The 20,851-nt window shown below is 32.0% G+C and overlaps 1 protein-coding gene and 2 pseudogenes across 1 annotated transcript; all 3 read right to left on the bottom strand.

Annotated features, from left to right (window-relative positions):
* Positions 1-737: 737 nt before the first annotated feature.
* LOC148549730 (uncharacterized) lies at positions 738-2,249 on the bottom strand (annotated as a pseudogene).
* A 6,611-nt stretch (positions 2,250-8,860) lies between these two features.
* LOC148549729 (oil body-associated protein 2B-like) lies at positions 8,861-10,222 on the bottom strand (annotated as a pseudogene).
* A 4,615-nt stretch (positions 10,223-14,837) lies between these two features.
* On the bottom strand, positions 14,838-18,340 carry LOC107612265 (MLP-like protein 43). The gene is made up of 2 exons (XM_016314058.3): positions 18,072-18,340; positions 14,838-15,293 (listed from the first exon to the last, which is right to left on the bottom strand). Exons 1-2 carry the CDS (start codon positions 18,259-18,261, stop codon positions 15,019-15,021), a joined length of 465 nt encoding a protein of 154 aa, XP_016169544.1. The 5' UTR covers positions 18,262-18,340; the 3' UTR covers positions 14,838-15,018.
* Between the last annotated feature and the right edge of the window lie 2,511 nt (positions 18,341-20,851).

The raw sequence follows: 20,851 nt of genomic DNA, 5'->3' as shown, positions 1-20,851 counted from the left end.
ATATGTTCTTGAACAACATTTTCATTATAAAGAGTTTGATCCTCCACCATATGATCTACTTGAATATTATCTTCATGATGTGGAACATTAGTAATAGGTTGTTCTACATTGACCCTATCTGTATGGGCATTGTATTGAACAATCACTCTTGTACATGGAGAGGTTTGACAAACATTATCATTCTCAACAACTTTAAGAGGATGATTTCTCCCACTTTCCATATCATGCTCTAAAAACCTTGCATTTCTAGATTCAACTATTTTACTTGAATGGGAGGGACAATAAAATATGTAACCCTTAGACTTTTCTGCATAGCCGATAAAATAGGCACTTATCGTCCTTGGGTCCAACTACCTTTCTTGTGGATGATAAACCCGAACTTCAGCAGGACAACCCCAAATGCGTATATGATTCAAACTAAGTTTCCAACCTTTCCACAGCTCAAATGGCATTTTAGAAACTGCCTTTGTTGGAATTCTATTTAATATATACGCAGCTGTCTTAAGGGCTTCACTTCACAAGGATAAAGGAAGATTGGAGTTGCTAAGCATACTCCTCACCATATCCAGCAAAGTCCTATTTCTTCTTTCAGCTACACCATTTTAATCTGGTGTGCCAGGCATGGTGTATTGTGCCACAATACCATGCTCTTGAAGATACTTTGCAAATAGACCAGATGCTTGTCCACTTCCAGTATATCTCCCGTAGAATTCTCCACCTCTATCTGATCTCACGATCTAAATTTGCTTTTCGCATTGTTTCTCTACTTCAACTTTATAAACTTTAAAAGCGTCCAATGCCTCATATTTATTATGAAGCATATAGAGATACATATATCGTGAATAATCATCAATAAAGGAGATGAAGTATTTCTGACCACTTAACGACATGTCAAGACAACATATGTCAGTGTGAATTATTTCTAATATGTCAGAACTCCTCTTAGCACCTTTTTGAGACTTTTTGGTTTGCTTTCCCTTAATGCAATCTACACAAGTATCAAAATTAGTAAAGTCTAGAGGTTCAAGAACCCCATCACTTACTAATTTCTTCATTCTCTCAATAGAGATGTATCCCAATCTTCGGTGCCACAACATGGAGGATTTTTCATTCATACCATTACCATGCATAACCATAAGACCAGATGGAACATTATTAGCTAAATGGACTTTAAATAAATCACCAATTAAAGTACCACGTCCAACAATATTAGAATTTTTAATAATGTCAACAGAATCATCATAAAAATTTATACATAATCCTTGTTTTACAAACTTAGATAAAGAAATCAAATTTTTAGAAAAATCTGGAATATAAAAGGTTTTTTCTAAATCTAAAATACAACCAATACTTAATAAAATCCTAAATGTTCCAACAGCTACCACACGTGAACGCATCCGATTGCCCATATAGATGCTCAGTTCACTTCCTATCGGTTTTCTTTTCCTTATGAAACCCTGCATGGTATTTGAAATATGAATTTCAGCACCATAATCAATCCACCAAGTGTCATGACATATTTCAACAAAATTAGATTCAAAACACACTGAAGGAATAAGATCACAAAGGTTAGTACCTTTCTTTTCAAGTCAAACTTTAAATTTTGGGCACTCCTTCTTCATGTGTCCTTTCTTTTTACAAAAGAAACACCGTGCACCTTCTTTCTTCATAGGATGGGATACAATAACCTTTCCTTTCTTCTTATGAGCTTGCTTTTTACCACCCTCATTTGTCACTAATAGTGCACTTTCACCATATTCCTGAATTAGCCTTCCTTCCTCTTGCACACACATCACTAGTAATTCGTTAATTGACCATTTTTCTTTATGTGTGTTATAAGAAATCTTAAATGGTCTGTACTGGGCAGGAAGAGAATTCAGAATAAGATGCACCAGAAATGAGTCAGAGATCTCAACCTCTAAAGTTTTCAGTTGTGCTGCAATGTCTCTCAACCTCATGATGTGTTCACGCACACCTCTTACGCCGGTAAGCCTCATAGATGACAATTGTGCCATTAGGGTATTTACAAGTGCCTTACTAGAAGACTAAAAACGTTCATCAATAGCCTTCATATAATCCTTGACATTCCTACAATCAAGAATTGAACCTCAGATACTAGCTGAAATACGAGACTTAATGAACATCATACTTAAACGGTTGGATTTCTCCCACCGTTCGTATAATGCTACCTCGGCTGGAGAACTAGCATCAGTAGGTGTCGGAGGCTCTTCTCTACGAAGAGCATAGTCAAGGTCTGCACACCCTAAGTGAAAGAGAATCTTATCTTTCCATTCTTTATAGTTGTCACCACTTAACAAATGAACTTCAGATACAGTTTCAGATATCATTACTGCTGCAAATAATAAATCATGATAACATTACTCAACTTTAAATAGGCACGTCAAAATCCATAATATATGATAATACATGCCAATGCAAGTCATATCAAAATAAATATGAATTATAGTGTCATTATAATGCCAAGACAAAGATTTTAACACACATAATATTCACTATATTAACTAAAGTATTGAAACTAGAAAATAAAATACTACTTCTTAATACCAATAGGCTAATTAAGAAGTAAGAAATATTTTCTATTTCAATCTAATTATATGTGAATAACATAATAAATTCATGTGGATAAGTTTATTATATAATTCACAACAATTACAAATATATCATATTAATATTTATGTGATTTCTTTAAATATATTATTATCAAGGATGCTGTGGCTACTCTTCAATAAATCATATATTAATCACAATATGATATGCAGCGGAAGAATTTATATTGCGTGCAAATATAATCATTAAATAAATAAATTCAATAACATGATTAATATCAAAAGTGAAAATGATCTAGTGGACAATTATTTTGCCAATATTTAGAAGATCCAAGTTCAAACTTAACTCCAACCAAAATTTGAATTTTTATAACAAATTTAAATTTTGAAGCCCAACAACTTCAACATAAAAGTAGCAAGCATTCAATGTTATATAACAAATAAAATCCATCCATTGAAACAAGTTCTTTCTGTCTTCTCTCTTTCACCGTCTTCCTTTTCTTCTTCTCTCCTTTTTTTTATATTCAAGAATAAGAAAACTTATGGGAATCAAGAAAAATTATACTATTATGAAGAACAACTACGACACAAATTTAGAAGATTCCTTCTGGGAATAATATTTATTATTCCCTCTTCTTATGGTACGTCAACTTTAATTTCAATGGTTTTTCTTACTTATTTCAAAATTCATACTATACATTCTTCTTTGAAAACAATTTATCAAAATAATACACAGACACAAATTTAGAAGATTCCTTCTGGGAATATTATTTATTATTCCCTCTTCGTATGGTACGTCAACTTTAATTTCAATGGTTTTTCTTACTTATTTCAAAATTCATACTATACATTCTTCTTTGAAAATAATTTATCAAAATAATACACAGTAATTAAATTTTGAAATAGCAATGCAGAGACAATTTGGCTCTGATACCACATGTTAGATATTTTATAAAATCAATAATTTACGTACCTCCAGCCATTGCCAATAAATTCTTTGATTTAATTTGGAAACTTCCAATTCTTGAATCACAAACTCAGATGGAATCAAAGTGTGTTTGTTTGTTATTGTGTAATCAGAATTGAGGACCCAAACTTTATAAAATTGATGAACAGTCGTGTTCTTTCTATCAAAGAACAGACCAACTGCCAATATAATTAATTAATAATTACAACACCACCCAAACTAATTTCTCTATTAACAAATTGGACCACAATTAGAATAAAAATTCTAACATAAAAGATCATAATTAACATGTGTCACTACAAGAAAAATGCTTAATACCATCGGTTTTACCGTCAGATTTACAGTCGGTAATTAGTGGCAGATTTACCAACGAATTTGGCAAAAAATTCGTCGGATAAAAAAGTTACCGTCAGATTTGATTTTTTGATGGTAAATTCGCCGGTAATAATTGGAGAAAAAAGAATAATTGGCGCGATCATCACCGTCAGATTTAGAGAAAAAATCCAACATTAAGGTAATTAAATGAAACGTGCCATGTTTTAATCCTTGAAGAATCAGTATCATTAGTTTACATGAATATGACCTTGGTTGAACTGTTAACTCATGATTATCTAATTGTTTTGATCTTCTGATTTTATTATATTTATTTTCTATGGAGACTTTCGTAGCTTATGTAGAATTTTTCTGATTCTGAGTTATTTATGCTATCATTATGAGTTATTTATGATGATTTTTCTGCTATTTTTTTATTCTAGGGTGCTCTGTAATTGAAAAACGTTCACATTTTTAGCTCAAAAATTGAGGTACCCTTTTGAGTTTTTTTGCTGCACAATTAAGCTTGTGGTTTGTGTGATTGAGGTAAGGAAGTTGCCACCAACGGATCCTAATGGATTGAGTGATCTATACGTGAGGTTGCAGATGCTACTCTTTAAAACCAAAGAGCAAGAAGGTCAAGAACAAAGAAGTTGGTCTGTAATGCTTGCTAAACCCCCTATTTTTATTGAAGTTCTTTTAGTAGTTTATAGTTTAGTAACTTACTTTCCCTAGTGATTTCCTTATTGTTGTGAACTTATGATATTGATTTTGGAGTTGATTTATAGGATGTGAATGAGTTGGTGGAAATTGCATCATGTTTAGTTTGACACTTAAAAAACTGTAAAAGAGTCGTGTTCTGTGGTTGTTTCCATTGTTTAGTTTTTAGATGGACACAAAATTTTGGAAGTTTTGTCCCAAGATAAAATGCTTTTGTATTATTTACCATGGAGGTTTGTTTTCTAATGTACTAACTAGCTATAACATACATGAGTACATGAACTTCCTAGTTATTTGAACTTATTTGTAAATTTTTAACAAAAAATTATAAATAAATTATTATAAGAAATTGTAAAATTTTAAATTTTTTAAGTTTAGAAATTATTAAATTTAAATATTTGTTGAATTTTCAAACAATTTTAAGTTTACCGTCGGATTTACCGAAAAAAATCAGACGGTAACAAGCTCTAGAATTTCATCAATTAAAAGTTTATTTCTGCCGCTAAATCTACCGGTAATTAGCGACGGACAAAAAATCTGCCAGTAAACAGTTACCGGCGAAGTTTATACTGTCGAATTTATTCCGCTGTTAAATTCTATGGTAAACAGGTTATCGGCGGATTTTTTTAGTAAATCTACCAGTAAATTCGACAGTATCCGACGACTTTTTGGTAGTGTGTTTAAAATCAAATATGATCCTAATCTGTAACTTCTAGAAATGTGGGATGTATTACTTGACTCACAAGATTAGAGCAGAATATGGGGATATGACCTTGAAGGGAAAGAATAGAAAGAACGTGGGTTAAAACGGCGGTTATTTTTGGAAATTACGGCGCTTAGAACCGCCATTATTACCGAAAATGGCGCCTCCAAAAAACGCCGTTATTCTGGGTGCCATTCTGGTTATTACGGCGATTTTCAAAAAACCACCACAATTACCTGTGGATAAAACAGCAGTTTTTTTAGGGTTAAAATGGCAGTTTTTGAACAGCCGTTGTTTTTACCAGGATGTTGTGACATCACTTCTGTTTATAATAGCGGTTAGAAATCGCTGTTTTTACCATTATAACCGCCATTTTTTACCAGGTTATAATGGCATCTTTTGTGTTTAAAATGGCGGTTTCTAACCGCCGTTTTTACCAGGTTTTAATGGCATCTTTTGTGTTTAAAATGGCAGTTTCTAACCGCCGTTTTTATCAAAATATAATGGCATCAATTTCATTTAAAATGGCAGTTTTTAACCGCCACTTCTACCAGCGTATAATGGTGTCGTTTTCATTTAAATGGGGGTTTCTAACTGCCGTTTGTACCTAATTATGATGACAATTTTATGCTTTTTAAAATAAGATTGAAACCACCAATTTAAAGTGATTTTTTCGAAACTCACTTAAAAATCTCGTAATAACCAAAAGGCATAGCCATAAATCAAACATCATAAGATGATTTTTAATTCATACATGATCCAAAAGTCATAATCCAAGTCATAATTGAAATATCATAATCCAAAAACAAAGGTCAAAGTAACATTTTTCAATAATACGTCTTAACATATAATCCTTAATATACGTCTTAACATATCAAGCAAGGTCATGCTTCCTTGTTGCTTGCTCCAGAAGACCTACTTCCTAACTCTTTTGGTGATGGAATCTCACTCTCCTGATCCAATTCCTACAACGAAAATAGAGAAAAAGAAAAAAATTTGAGACTCCCTCTTTTAAAGGCATAATATTATGTATACTCAAATGTATCTTTAAGTTTTAATTTCTCATATTAAATATTGCATGCCCTGTATAGACAATTGGCATTGCTTGCTTTATTTTTTCTTTTTATTTCCCTTTTTGTTGGTTATTCCTCCAAGTAAGAGCCTCTCCAGTTTCACTAAAACTACAAAATTCACAACTAATTATTCTTAATACATAATCATAGCTAGAGAAATTTACCATCTTCAGTTTCCTGAGTTCTCTTTTGGCCATCTTCTCCCTCCATCTGCATTTGTAATATTTAAAAGCTATTTGGAAAGAGATTTTGAAAACTGATCGTGCTTGTAGCCGATCCTGATAGATATTACAATAGTCCAACTCAAATCATACCTGAATAATGATTGAGGCTTTAGTCTGTTTTCTATACTTGAACTCTTTATGGGATGCCACTGCCCTTAAAGCTGTTTGTAAGGTAAGAACTGATGCGTGGAGTTTCCTATATGATTTCCTAGCTTCATATCTGCGAGCATGCTTCTGAATTTTTATTGCAGCTGCTTTCCTACACATGTTCTGATAAAGTTTGCATGCAAGGTTTGCTGCACAATGTGTCACGCTTATTAACATATATATATTACTGCTTAACCATAGGATATTGCACCTATCATAAAAAAAGGTTTAGCTATTTAACTTGTAAAAAACCTCACCTCTGCACGCAGACTGCACGAATATGGTATTCGTCCGCAATAAAAGATAATGTTGTCGAGCTTGATAGGTTCGTACACACCGTTGGATAGTTTTTGCTGCATTGCTGAGTTACAAAGAAACTAATGCAAAACTGCTCAAAGCTGCAGAGCATGATAGGCTGAAAATGAGTTACAAAGAATTGAAAACAAGCGTAGGGTGCTTTCAATATCTTCCATTAATGAAGTCTAGTGGATGCACTTCTAAAACTACATATTACCTGTTGGTTTTAAAGCTTCCAAAGCCATATATATCAAGGGCTACATATTGCTACATGCGTGGGCCCAACACACATACATTACCATAAACAATCAATTTCACCAATCACCATTGTTGTTTGTTTCCCAACTCCGTGTGCTTAATTATATATCTATCCTGATTAGGATAAGAAAATAAAAGTCTACTCATACAACTACCTCTCAAACTCACTTCTGTATCTCTTCACCATTCATCTATCCTTTTATATATGCAATAATTATTTTCAAGATAACATACTAAGCAAACCTTTGTTGCGATGCTATATTCCTCAAGCAAGGGCTCTTTTGTCAAATGAATTTGCAAAGGATCATCAGTAGAAAGAGAGACACTCAGACCTCGCTGGAAAAACATGGGCAATCGATTGCGAGAATAGTCCAAGAAAAGTGAATTATTGCTAAGTGGTGACATTGCCAATCCAACCTAAAAAGATAACATGACTGCCATTAAAATTTTATCACAAATTTTTCAAGATTTACAACAAACGCAAAGTAAAGAGATAGTTTGCAGCTGCTGACTTGTCTTGTGATGCATTTGAAACTGATGACTTGTCTTGGGAGGAAGTTGCAGAAAAGTCAATCATTTTTGTGTTGTTTACCAACAACCAGTTTGGAAATTCCCCTGTCAATTTCCATCCAGTAATATCAACAATGGTTAATTCAGTTTGTATAAATATTAAAGAAAAATAACTAATTTGTTACGCAAAGTAAAGTACATACCTTAATGTTTCCAATCAACATAGTGACAAGAAGAAGGCCACTAGTTAATACAATAATGTTGAAAACAACTTCAAGCCATTCTGTTGTGCTCTCTAAGCTCCCAAATGTGCTGATCACATCAACATAGATAGATAAGTAACATTGAAGTACCATCAATCATAACATACATAATACGGTAGGAGGGTGTACCTGATAGTCATGAGGCCCCAGAAGATAGGGAAGAGGATCTTTTCCAAGCAGATATCATTGGTGACAAGTGGAAAAAAATAAAGTGAAGTGAAACAAGAAAAACCAAATTGAAAACAAATGCAGACAAAACACCTTGAGAATTAGCAAACCTGAGTCCCAAACTGAATCTTGAGAGAGAACACTCTTAATTTTGCCTCCACTCTTGGCACTTTCATCAGCTCCATAAAATACCAAAGCATAACAAGAACATGAAAATATTACACAGGTGGGTCCTTAGCTTGAACTAACAAATACCAAAATAGCCTTTTTTATAAGTCAATTTTTGAAGACACAAACACTTGAATCAATTAGCTTATCAATTAACAGAGGAACCTCTTATAAGTTCAATATATGTTCCCCTCACAATGAACAATTTTCTTTTCATGATTACTCTATATAAAGAAAACAAAGAAATCATGTCCTTGCTGGATTCACATTGGGAGCTAAGCTAGTTTTGAATTTCAAAATTTCAGAATGATGAACATGCAGTAGTTATAATAATAAGCACCAAAGAATCATCATCTATTTAGGTTAATTGTGTGATATGTCCAGTATTCAAAATCAGAACAAAATGTGTTGGTGTCTTGTACTTAAGATATATCTAACATGGAAACAGAGAAAGCATTATCATGTGTAAGAAATACATATAAATTAAATGTTTAGCACCGTAATATTTGAAAGTGCAACGCGCTTAACTAAGGTCTTATAGTTGTCTGAGGAAACATGATACTTTGCATCCCTCTGATGCACCAGATCTGGCCTCACCACCCCAGGCTTCACCCCTTGTGGTGACATCATTAGTGTTGGTGCACCCAGTGGAACCCTATCTCCTGCACCAATAATAACACACAAAACTAAGCTTAATTGAACTCCTACAATATAATAACACAAAGATTGTTAATCTCTGTCAGCCTGCCAAGTACACAAGAATTTTCCATAGGATTTAGCAAGGTTTTCAAGCTCAGGCATGGCAATCATCTCTGGAACTCTTGGGCTTATTAATAGACCCAACTTGACCTGCACTATCCAAATCAGTCTAAGATAAAATATTTATGACATAGGGAAACAAAATAAAAATAGAGAATGAAAGTGAAAAACCTCATAAGCATGAGAGTGCCAAAGCATCTTCTCCTCGTCAGGCAGATCTTCAAAGATCCTATCAGAAATGATGTACTCCACACCTGGCACGCATTCATATGGAGTGAACGAGTTAGATTAAATAACAAAAAGAAACATGCATGCATGATGCATGGGAAGTGAGGGAGTAATTAGACCGAGAAGGCGGGCGTTGGCGTCGTCGGAGTCATAGACAGCGCACTGGAGGAAGTCTTGGTTGAGGCGGGAGCAGTAGTGGTGAGTCTCGATCTGGCAAGACATGTCGTGGCTGTAGATGGTGAAGGAGCAAACGTGGTGGCTGAACTGCTTCACGGGTTTGAGGGACTGAAGCATCATGGCGCCTTTGTAAGGTATGAACATATAAATGACAATCTTGTCAAGTTTCAAACATAGTAAAGCTTCCTTCAATTTTCTAGTGCTCAATCTTCAAGTTAGTGAATGAAGATGTTTCATTTCCTTCTTTTGTTTATTTTCTTTTCCTTTAAGTAACATGAGTTGGAACAACACTATATTGTTTCCTAGTTTCATCACTTCTAAAACAAATTTGTTGAAATCAAATTGGGTTATTCTTTATTGCAGAATTATGTTCAATCATTGCTGTCACTGGCACAGCGGTAAAATAATAAACCAGTGAAAGTTAAATTGAATATAACTAACGGCTTTTCATTCAAGAAAGTGAAGTAAATTTCTTACTTGGTTCACAAAGCTCACTAGACCTGCCAATCTCTCCATTGCAGTAGACATGTTTGGAGTGTTAGTTTGTTCTTCAAGTTGTCCTGCTGCTACAGATTCTAAAACCATTTGTTGAAGTTTGTCCATGCCTTGTGAAAGAGCATCTTCTGCTTGCTGACAAGATTTTCCAAGGTTGCTTATGTCTGACCTTTGTTGCTCTGTCATGGTTTCAATCCTAGGGACCGGAATTTGCAATCAAAACGATTTTTTTTTAATTATTAATAATGCATCATATCACCATTTACATGCAAAACTGGTGCTCTCATTCACAATGAGGAAGCTTTCTCAACATCTTTTATTTAACTAGATAGTAAGCATCACCTTTAGAATTTCTGAGGGGCAAAAGCCTCCAATCCAGAAGAAAAATTGTTCAAACACCTTTATGATCTTTTATATACCTCTGCATCAGCAAGAAAATTAAAAATTGAAAGCCAAAATACACACTTACATCATTCAAACATTAACACAACATTCATGGAACAGATTAGCAGTGCTTTGTGTCTCTTCATTATTGCATTTAACCATCATTCAAACACTTACATCAGAAAATACACGCAAGCCATGTTTTGTACTAATTTCGGACAAATGACGCAGATTAATCAGTTCAATAGAACATATTAGACTAAATAAAATTAGAAGCAAAAAAATAACAACACAACAGAAAATACAGCAGTAACAAACTAACAACAACAACATCACAAAAGATCAATGAAAGTTAAAAACACAATAATAAAAACAGAACCAGCATTCTTTGTTTCTTCCTACTAGAGCATGAAGTAGATCTAAAAGAACGAAGAGTTACCTATTAGAAGTGATAGAGATCGCGAAACCAAACTATAGAAGCTTGCTGAAGGCAGCAACAACGGCGTTGCTTGCCACGGCGAGGAGATGAGCCAGATTGAAAACGGTGTTGCTTGCGATGGCGCAGAGATTAATGACGGCGATGAGATGAACGGAATCTTCATATCAAATCCAAATCATAAAAGCTCGCTGAAGGAGGAGAACGCGCCGCCAGAGGAGATCGTCGCTGGAGACTGCGTTTCAGTTCACAGCACACAATCTCGTCGGAGGAGAATGCCGAGAAAATCGTCGCCGGAGCAGTCGCTGGTGCAGAACGTTGCCGGAGCATAGCATAGATCGTCGTTTTTGGATTTGACGGTGGTGACAACGCGTGTTAGGGTTTTCCTTGTTGGGGGAACACATTCAATTTAAGATATTTGGGTTTTCCTTGCTTTTCGGTTTTCCTTCGTTTGGGCCTTTTTTTTAACAATGTGCTCTGATAATGGCAGTTTTAACCGCCAAAATTACCAAAAATTGGCATTTTATTCAAATTAATTATGGCAGCATCATAAAATGCCATAATACTTGCATATTACGTCGGTTTTAAAGAACCACCGTAATATAAATGCCATTTTAAACCTCATTTTTTGTAGTGGTGATCATATGCAAGGTTCTAAAAACCAGACCGGACCGGCCGGTTCGATCGGTTTAACCGTCAATCGGCGATGCAAGCGGTCAGGTCCTCCTCTAATAACCGTTGGAGAGAAAACCGCAAAGAAACCTGTGAACCGGCTAAAAATTGGCTGGTTGGGCCGGACCGGTGACCGGCCGGTTCTTTTAAAACAGTAAAACGACGCCGTTTTTAATCATTTAAAAAAATAAAAAATGAAACCCGACCCGGTTACCACTCGAGAACCAACCCCCTTCTTCCCCCATTCATTCATCTCAGTCTCTCACTAACGGTGAACCCTAGCATTCCCAAATCCCAGCCCAGTAGCCACCGCCGTCGCCGGGGTTCTCAGGTCGTCAGCACCACCGCCGTCGCCTGGTCTCTTCCCACGTTCATTCATCTCAGTCTCACTCCACACGTGAACGCTGAACCACTGAACCCTAGCCCTCTGAAGCATTCCCAGCCCAGTAGCCCTCCATCATCCCCGCGGTCCTTAGGTCGTCAGCGCCACCGCCATCGCCTGGTCCTCAGCACCGCCGCTTCGTCTTCGCTGGCCTCTCGCTTCGTCTTCGCTGGCCTCTCGCTTCGTCTTCGCTGGTCTTCGCTTTGTCAGCACCCAGGTGAGTGACTCCTCTGTTTCATCTTCTATGTTAGAATGTATGGTTCTGATTCCAGAACGCCTAATGTTGATGTTTTTGTGTTTTGCTGCTTTGTATTTGTTAATTTGTTGAATGGCTGAATGCTTTGTATTTGTTAATTTGTTAGAATGGCTGAATGTTCTGATTCCATTTTCTGTTTTGCAATATTGTTGAATGGTTGAATGCTCTAGGCAGAATTGTGTTGTGTTGAATACTTGAATGGCTAAATGTTGTAGGCAGAATTGAGTTGTGTTGAATGGCTTAATGCTGTAGGCAGAATTGCCTTGTATTGAATGGCTGAATGCTGTAGGCAGATATGGGCTTGTCTCTTGTATTGTGGTTAAGAACATGCTGTTAATTTTCATTGTGTTTGGCTCCTGCTTTAGGTTAAGAACATGGTTAATTTTCATGCTGTTAATTTTCATTGTTAATTTTCATTGTTAATTTTCATTGTGTTGTGGCTGTTTTTAATTTCATTGTGTTGTGGGTGTTATTAATTTTAGTTATGGAAAATAGTATTAATCAAGAAGCAACTGCTGATAACAATGCTTCTGTGAATAATAACATGCTTGTCGATCCTCCTATTTCGAATGATGATGCTGCTAATCCTAATTCCCGTAGTGCTAACGATAGTCAGTCAGAAGGTTCTTCTAACCTATGAGAAAAAACAGATTTAGCTTGGAAATATGTTGCTTTACAAATGGTGAATGGAAAACCACAATATCAATGTTTATTTTGTCTACAAGTTTTCAATGGAGGTGGAATTCACAGGATGAAGAAACATCTAGCAAAGATTACTGGAAATGTGAAAAAATGTCCTAAAGTTCCATATGATGTGGAAAAACAGATGGAAAGTTTGTTGAAAGAAATTCAGACCAACAAAAAGAAAAGAAAAGTAAGTTTTGGTGAAGAGGGTGGTGATGAGGTAGAGGATGCGATTGATGAGGAAATAGCTCAAGAAGAACAGGAACAGCAACGTACTTCGAGTCAGCAAGGAGTTGGAGGCGATCCAAAGAAAAAAGCCAGTCATTCATCCTATGTTTGCACCAAGAACAACTCCAGGAGCTCAACCAAGTATTAAAAGTGTTTTGCAAAACAAAGAGGCAATACACGAGGTTGATAAACGGTTTGCTCGATGGCTTTTGGATTGTAAAATTCCGTTTAATGCTGTGATGTCGCCATTTTTCCAAGATATGTTGGATGGTGTTGCTGGTATTGGACCTGGTTACAAGGGGCCTTCTTATGATAAGTTAAGGGTTCATTTGTTGGCTGATCTTAAAAGAGAAAGTAAAATGCTAGTTGATAGTTATAGGAGTGCATGGAAGGAAACTGGATGTACCCTCATGGCTGATGGTTGGACAGATCAAAGACAAAGAACGTTAATCAATTTCTTGGTGTATTGTTCTAAAGGTTTGTGCTTTGTCAAAGATATGCTTTTATTACTATTTAACTTTTGAGTTTGGATTTTGATAAGATCATATGTATTTGGTTGATAATATTTTATGTAGTGTTTTAAATTTCGAAGATATTTTAAGATTTATATTAACTTATAATTATATTTTAGGGTGTTTATTTATAATTTATTTATTATTCTATTCTAAAACGATTTTTCCGGTTGAACCACCGGTTGGACCGGTTAAATCAATAAACCAATAAACCAATGACTAGAGCAGTTTGATAACCGATTCGATTTTCTGAACCTTGATCATATGTAATTACTAAAGAGCTCTCATGAACTAAAGGTTTTTCTTTATAAATACTAGAATCAAATAACTAAAATAGAGACTTTCATTCAACACCACAAATGACAAATTCTACAAAATTTTCAGTTATACTAATACAACAGAAGATTATAGAGTGCAAGTATATGTGAGTGTTAGAGGTCGATTCATTTTTGTTTCTTATTTTTTTTATTTAAGCATTTTCTTTCTAATTAGTTCTTTGTTTCTATTTCTAGCTTTGTTCTTCATTTTACTTTCTAGTGTTTATTCATTTTCCATTTCTTCTTTTCGATTCTTAGTTTTATTTCAAGTCTATTTTGATTTTATTTTCGATTCTTAATTTTATTTTAAGTCTATTTTGATTTTACTTTCATCTTTGTTCATGTTAAACATTTGTTTATCTAACTTTACTATTAATACTACAAAAGTCAGATTATTTTTCCACTTAGGGCTTGTTTGGGTGAGCTTTTGAGAAAAGATATTTTTTCGAGTTATCTTTTTTTAAAAGATCTTATAGAGAAGTAAAAGTAATTTTATGTTTGGATATCTCATGTAAAAAGGTCTTTTTATCTATCAATTATGTTTGGGTATAACAATATAAAAGTACTTTTTTGTTCATTTATTACACGAAAAACATCTTTTTTTTAAGGAAAAAAGATCTTTTAAAAAAAGATGTAAATTACAGCTTCTCAAAAAAGATCTTTTTTTGATTTTACTAGTGCTTTTACTTTTACTACTAAAAATTTGCCAAACACGTTAAAAAATAAAAAAAGATCTTTTTTTAACAAAATAATGGCGCCCAAACATGCACTTACTGCAAAATTTATTTCGACATTAAAGTCGATAAGTTTTGGATTGAGCTCTTTTTTTAAAGGAGTTGTATCTACTCCTAAATTACGATTAACCTAAATTACGATTAGTAATACAAACTTAATCGACATTCTGTGTCGAAGTCAAATAAAAATAAAACGAAACAGAACTTCAATTCAATTAATAATCCATTCAAACGAAGGATAACAGACAATGCAAATCATTTATATTATTCTTCGCGACAAGTTCACAACCCAGATTATATTAATAAGATAAGCACACACTTTATTAACTTTATGCCCAAACAACTTTTTTATTGTTATTATTATTAATTGTTGTAGCTTATGCCTCGAGAAGATGAGCATCGATGTCTTTAGTAAATTTGTCAAAGTATTCCATGTAGCCATATGGAGCTTCAACATCATCATTGACCTTCTCATATTCAACGATCCATTTAGCCGAACCACTTCCATTATTATTGTTCTCAATCACTTGAAAAATAACCTTAAAGGCCTTGTAGCGTTGATCGATATCTCCATCAAAGAGTTTGAATATGACTATTTTGTTCTTCTCATCAATGCTTTCAATAGTCTCTTTGGATGTAGTTACTTTACCGTCTGTCAATGTAAAACATCAACACATTTAAATATAATTATACTCTTGATAAATAAGTCATTTTGATTTTAATGTCTATAAAATATTAAAAAAAAAGGCTATTTGTATGTTCACCCAAATTTTATCCTTACATTTTTTAAACCCGTGCATTTTCTCGCTCGTGGTCTTTTCTTTTAACGTTTTTCCCCTTTTCAGTTCATCTTCTTCATTTGGCAACATTAACATTATTATTATTGTGCTCTTTTGTTTTTTCTTCTTTTTATATATAAATTATCATTTATTTTAGAACGTTTTATTTTTTTGAAAAATAATAAAAACTAACACTTTTTATCAATATTAACTAATTGTTTATAATATTTTGAGTTATTAAACTTTATTTTTATACAGCTAGGATTTAAAGTCTCAAATTTCGTATTTAATATTTAAAAAAAATATCTTTGTCGGTTAAATATTCACATAAAATCATAAATTATAGAGTAAAGTATCGTTTTTGTCTCCAACGTTTGGGGTAAGTCCCAAAGTTGTCCCTAACATTTCAATCATTCTATTTAAGTCTCTAACGTTTCAAAACTGACTCAATGTTGTCCTGCCATTAGGGATCCATTAACAGAATTGACGGTGAGACAAAATTGAGACGATTTTGAAATGTTGGGGACTTAAATAGGACGAAAACGAACGTTGAGGACAAAAATGATACATAGAAATAAATTTTAATTTTATCCTTCAATAATATCAATTTTTTACTATACATAGTATTCAATTATTTTTTAATCATATATAAGTAAATTACACTTAATCATATTACTTTCATTTTAAATAAATTAATTTTTTTTATAATTTTACTCTTAAAGATTTTTAGTTATCATAAAATGTTTGTAGAATGACTAGTATATAAACTTATAGAAAAGAAAAAATAATATATATATATATATATATATATATAAAATAAAATATAAATTATACTTTTTGTCTCTAATGTATCAAAATTATTTAAAATTATAAAAAAATAAATTTATTTAAAATGAAAATAATGTGATTAAGTGTAATTTATTTAGATGTAATTAAAAAATAATTAAATACTATGTACAGTAAAAAATTAATATTATTGAAAGATAAAATTAAATTAAAATTTATTTTTATGTATCGTTTTTGTCTCTAACGTTTTTGTCCTATTTAAGTCCTTAACGTTTTAAAATCGTTTCAATTTTGTCCCGCCGTCAATTCTGTTAACGGATCCCTAACGGCAGGACAACATTGAATTAATTTTGAAACGTTAGAGACTTAAATAGGACGATTGAAACGTTAGGGACAATTTTAGAACTTACCCCAAACGTTGGGGATAAAAACGATACTTTACTCTAAATTATATTAGTCATGTAGCATTCTTTCAAATTTTTTTTTTCAAGTTATCACTTATCACATCTTTTTCAACGATTTGCACATTTTTTTTTAAGTTACTACAAGCTTTTTTTAGAAAATAGAAAATATGTACATTTTTAGATGAAATATGAGAATAAAATTAGTGAGATCCTAAGAATGTTTGCTTTGATTTCGGTCCTACCTTCTTCTAAATTTTTATGCTTATTATAATTATTAACCTATGAAACACGGATATTTTGCTAAATTGTTATGTATGTGTGTTGAACACATTTCGAATATAACACTCATCGACACTCATTCGAAACGTGTGTCTATCATATATAACCGTGTTTTAATTAAAAATAAAAAAATTTCGCCAGACATACTTAAACACACTTAAATACCGTCACGTATCAGCATATCCAACATTATTCTTAACATGTATTTTTGAAATAAATTTAGAAATAGTGTATATTATTATTTATTAAAGTAAAAAAATATTTTAAATACTTTATATAATTAAAATAAGACTTTAAAAATAATTAAAAAATTAATTTATATTTTAATATCATTAAAATATTAAAATATCATTACGATTTATCTAAAAAATATATTTTATCTATATATATATTTCTGAGTCTTATAAGATTTTAAAATTCGTGTGTCGGCGTGTCCCGTATCGTGTCGCGTCTCGTGTCCGTGTCAATGTCCATGCATCATAAGTATTAACATATTAAAAAGTTTGTTAATTCTTTTGTAATTATAATTATAATTATAACTAAATCCATTCAACACGAAATCTAAGCAATAAAGAGAAAAAAAAACCTTAATATTTTAAAAAATAGCCATCAATACCAACTAAGAAATTAGAGGAAAACTAAAGTGACTCATATATTTTTTGGATCAAAAACATATTTCTGAAAACCAAAGAATTAAGAAAAAAATAATGTTAAAAATTTTATTTTTTTCGATATAACATAAACTAAATTTTTGAAAATTATTTTTTTAATTTTAAATTTTAAATCATAAATTTGTTATTCTAAATTTTAAATTATAAACTATAAATTCTAAGTTCTTTAAAAAATATAAATTAATAGTGTTAGAATTGATTCTAATTGATCTTAATTATATTCTAACAAATAGAATTTAAAAAAATAGTTAAAGTTAACTAATTATAAATTTGTTGCATGAAAATCAAGATCAATAAATGCAAAATAAAAAAAGAAAGAAAGAATGAAGAAGAATGATTAATTAATCCAAATTAAAAAAAGGACAAACTATTCACCTTATAGCTTTGAGATCACCTCAATTTTCTCAGATTCTATAGACTATACAACAAATTACTTTTATCTTGTATACCTATCTACAACGATATTAATTATCCATTTCGTAAAATATAATAACATGGAGTACGTTATTACCTATGACATAAGTCCAGTGTTTGACCGAACCACCGACGCTGTGCCAGTCATCACCTTCATGCAGCTTGCCAGCATGCACTCTTTCACAAATGTTTTGAACATGGTGCATTTTCTTTGTCACGAGGTCGAAGAACTTTGAAGCAGGTGAGTGGATTGCTATTTCAGTGCTAAGCTTACCAGTTAGTGCCATCTCTTAACTAAAAAGGAAACAACTAATATGAAGTAGGAACAAATTAATACGAGATCAGAGATGCATGGGAAGAGGGAAGTAGAGCACTCAGCCTTCTAGGACTTTATATAGAAATACAAGCCTCCTATTATATTGTCAAGTAGCTACCCACAATTAATATTATTGCTGATTAGTTTAAATAATAAATTTCATCACAAAAGAATTATTTTTTAGAGAAAGATAAATAGGTCTTTAATCTTTTGGATCGCTGATATTTAAGTTTTGGAAGATTTAAAAATATATTTAAGTCTCTAACTTTTTGAAAACTTGAACATATTGATTTCTGGGTCTAATTTGTCCTATTTTAAAATTTTTCCATGTGTGCATCTATATATGGGTCACTGTCAGAATAAAAAAACCATGTTTGACTTTTTTTTAGTCTAACAGAATCAAAAAATCGATGTGTCTAGATTTTGAAAAAGTTAAAAATTTAAGTGTCTATGAGCCAAAAAGTCAAAGCTCTATTTGTTCTTTTCTCCTATTTTTTTAACACAATATTTTTCATTTTAATAAATTAAGTACTAATTTATTATAAATTTACATTCTATTTAAGAATTTATTGTTAACTAATATGTTATTACCTGGATAAAATAAAATTCGAACCCTATCTTAAAAAATTGATTGGCTTCTTATATAATTAATTAATTTAAAAATTAAAACTAATATTTAATATACACAATTATATCAAAAATATTATTTGTACATTAAAATTAATTATTATTATATTTGTGTATAAATATAAATATAATTTAATTTATTTTTAATGTATATTTATATTTTAATATATATTTTATTACACTAATAACTAATTTTGATGACTAAATTTAGTGATTACAATTATATATATCGAATTTTTAAATTGTAATTTTTTTTCCTTACTATGTTAAAAATTTGATTGTTTCTGACTAATTCTTATTTTACGGTGAAATTATCTTCTTTCACTATTCATCTATTTAAGTGTTAATTTTTCTTTAATTTAACGGGTAAGATCACTCTATTATCTTTGGCATATAGGTTCTGCTGCTTAATTTTTTTTTGTTACCGATGCTATATGAGAATTAATAAAGCCAGCAACTCCTACTTATGTGCTTGAAGCTTGAACATACCTCCAACTCGAATACATACATAATGTTTATTTATTGCTGAATTGAGGCCTTTTATATATTTTTCTCTGATTTAGCTTTCATTTTTGTTTAACTTGCGGTCAATAATAATCAAGATGTCAATCACATTAAGAATGGAATCAGGCAGGTGCATGCAATAATACAGACACGTCAACACATACCACATTAAATTGGCTTTATATATATTTATAGGCTAATAAAATATGAAATAATGTTATCTGTATACCAAAATCAGTTACTACTATAAAATATATGTTAAAAATAAATCAAATCACATATGTATTTATATACAAGTACATTAATAGCTGATGTTGATGTTGATGTACAAATAACATTTTTATAAAATATTATATTCTCAGCTATAATTTGGGTTTACACTATGGATAGTAGATGTACTTTATCTTTAATTTCTTTACCATAAAATCACTTCTACCGAATGAACCAGAAGGAGCAAGACATTTATAGCCTTTTATTAAGAGCGTACTCAATAAAGACACCCCGTGTGCTGCTTGTTGGATTTTGGGTGAGGATAGCAAGAACCGCCAAAGGCCCCTCAAATTTTATATGATGATTTATTGTCCGTCCAAGACACGAGAGGATAATCTATTAATGAGTTTGGCTGAGGTAAAAAAAGATTTCATCCTAATAAATCAATGGCATTATTGCAGTGGAAAGTATAGCCAGTCCCATCTCAATGATGTGGCGATAGTTAGTTGCAATTGCTCACAATAAATACATGTATAAGCAGTTCAGTTTGAAACACAATATTCAATACAGTTTTCACAGTTCTATTACTGTCAATTCATAAATCTCAATTCTCTTTCATCAGATATCTTGGAAGTTAAGAATTCTTCAAGAACTCAATTGTTCTGAGTTCTTTTATTCTCTTCCGCAAACATTTATAGATATGACAAACCATGAACAATCATTGCTCACATATGAAGACAACTCAGTAATAGTAAATTAGAGAAGTGAATGTTACAAGAATTGAGTACATGCTGGACAGTATGTCCCAATTTATGATGCCACAATTGAAAAGAATACAAAAAACTGAATATACAGTAGAACTAATGGGAAGAGAAATGTTCTAAAGAGCAGCAACGTCATAAAACCGGTAAATTTCATTTTATCTTAATCTTTGTAAAAGCGTTTCCCTAGAGTGACTGCATTTTACAAAGCATGAATGTGCATGGAATTAAAAAAAAAAATACTCAAAGAAAGATGCTAAAAATATATTTTTATAAAGATGTTTTGTATAAAAGTGTTATTTATTTATTTGTCTACATTTTAAATAAAAACAACACTTTCACAACATATCAAAATCTAATCTTACAATTTATCATTTAAGGATAAAAAAAAGAATTTTCACATAAAAACAATTATAAAATCTTCATTAGAGGATCCACCTTTAAAAAAATCTAGTCGAA

The sequence above is a fragment of the Arachis ipaensis genome, chromosome B8 (genome assembly GCF_059453495.1).
Source record: "Arachis ipaensis isolate K30076 ecotype BB chromosome B8, ASM5945349v1, whole genome shotgun sequence".
NCBI lineage: Eukaryota > Viridiplantae > Streptophyta > Magnoliopsida > Fabales > Fabaceae > Arachis > Arachis ipaensis.
The sequence above is the reverse complement of the archived record's forward strand: the minus strand, read 5'-3'. Positions and strand labels throughout refer to the sequence as shown.

Bases quoted from the DNA above. Each gene is read 5' to 3' on its own strand.
- LOC107612265 (XM_016314058.3), bottom strand. From the start codon at position 18,261: ATGGCACTAACTGGTAAGCTTAGCACTGAAATAGCAATCCACTCACCT. The intron at 15,294-18,071 runs GTAATAACGTAC...TTACATTGACAG, and splicing joins ACACTGGACTTATGTCATAG to ACGGTAAAGTAACTACATCC.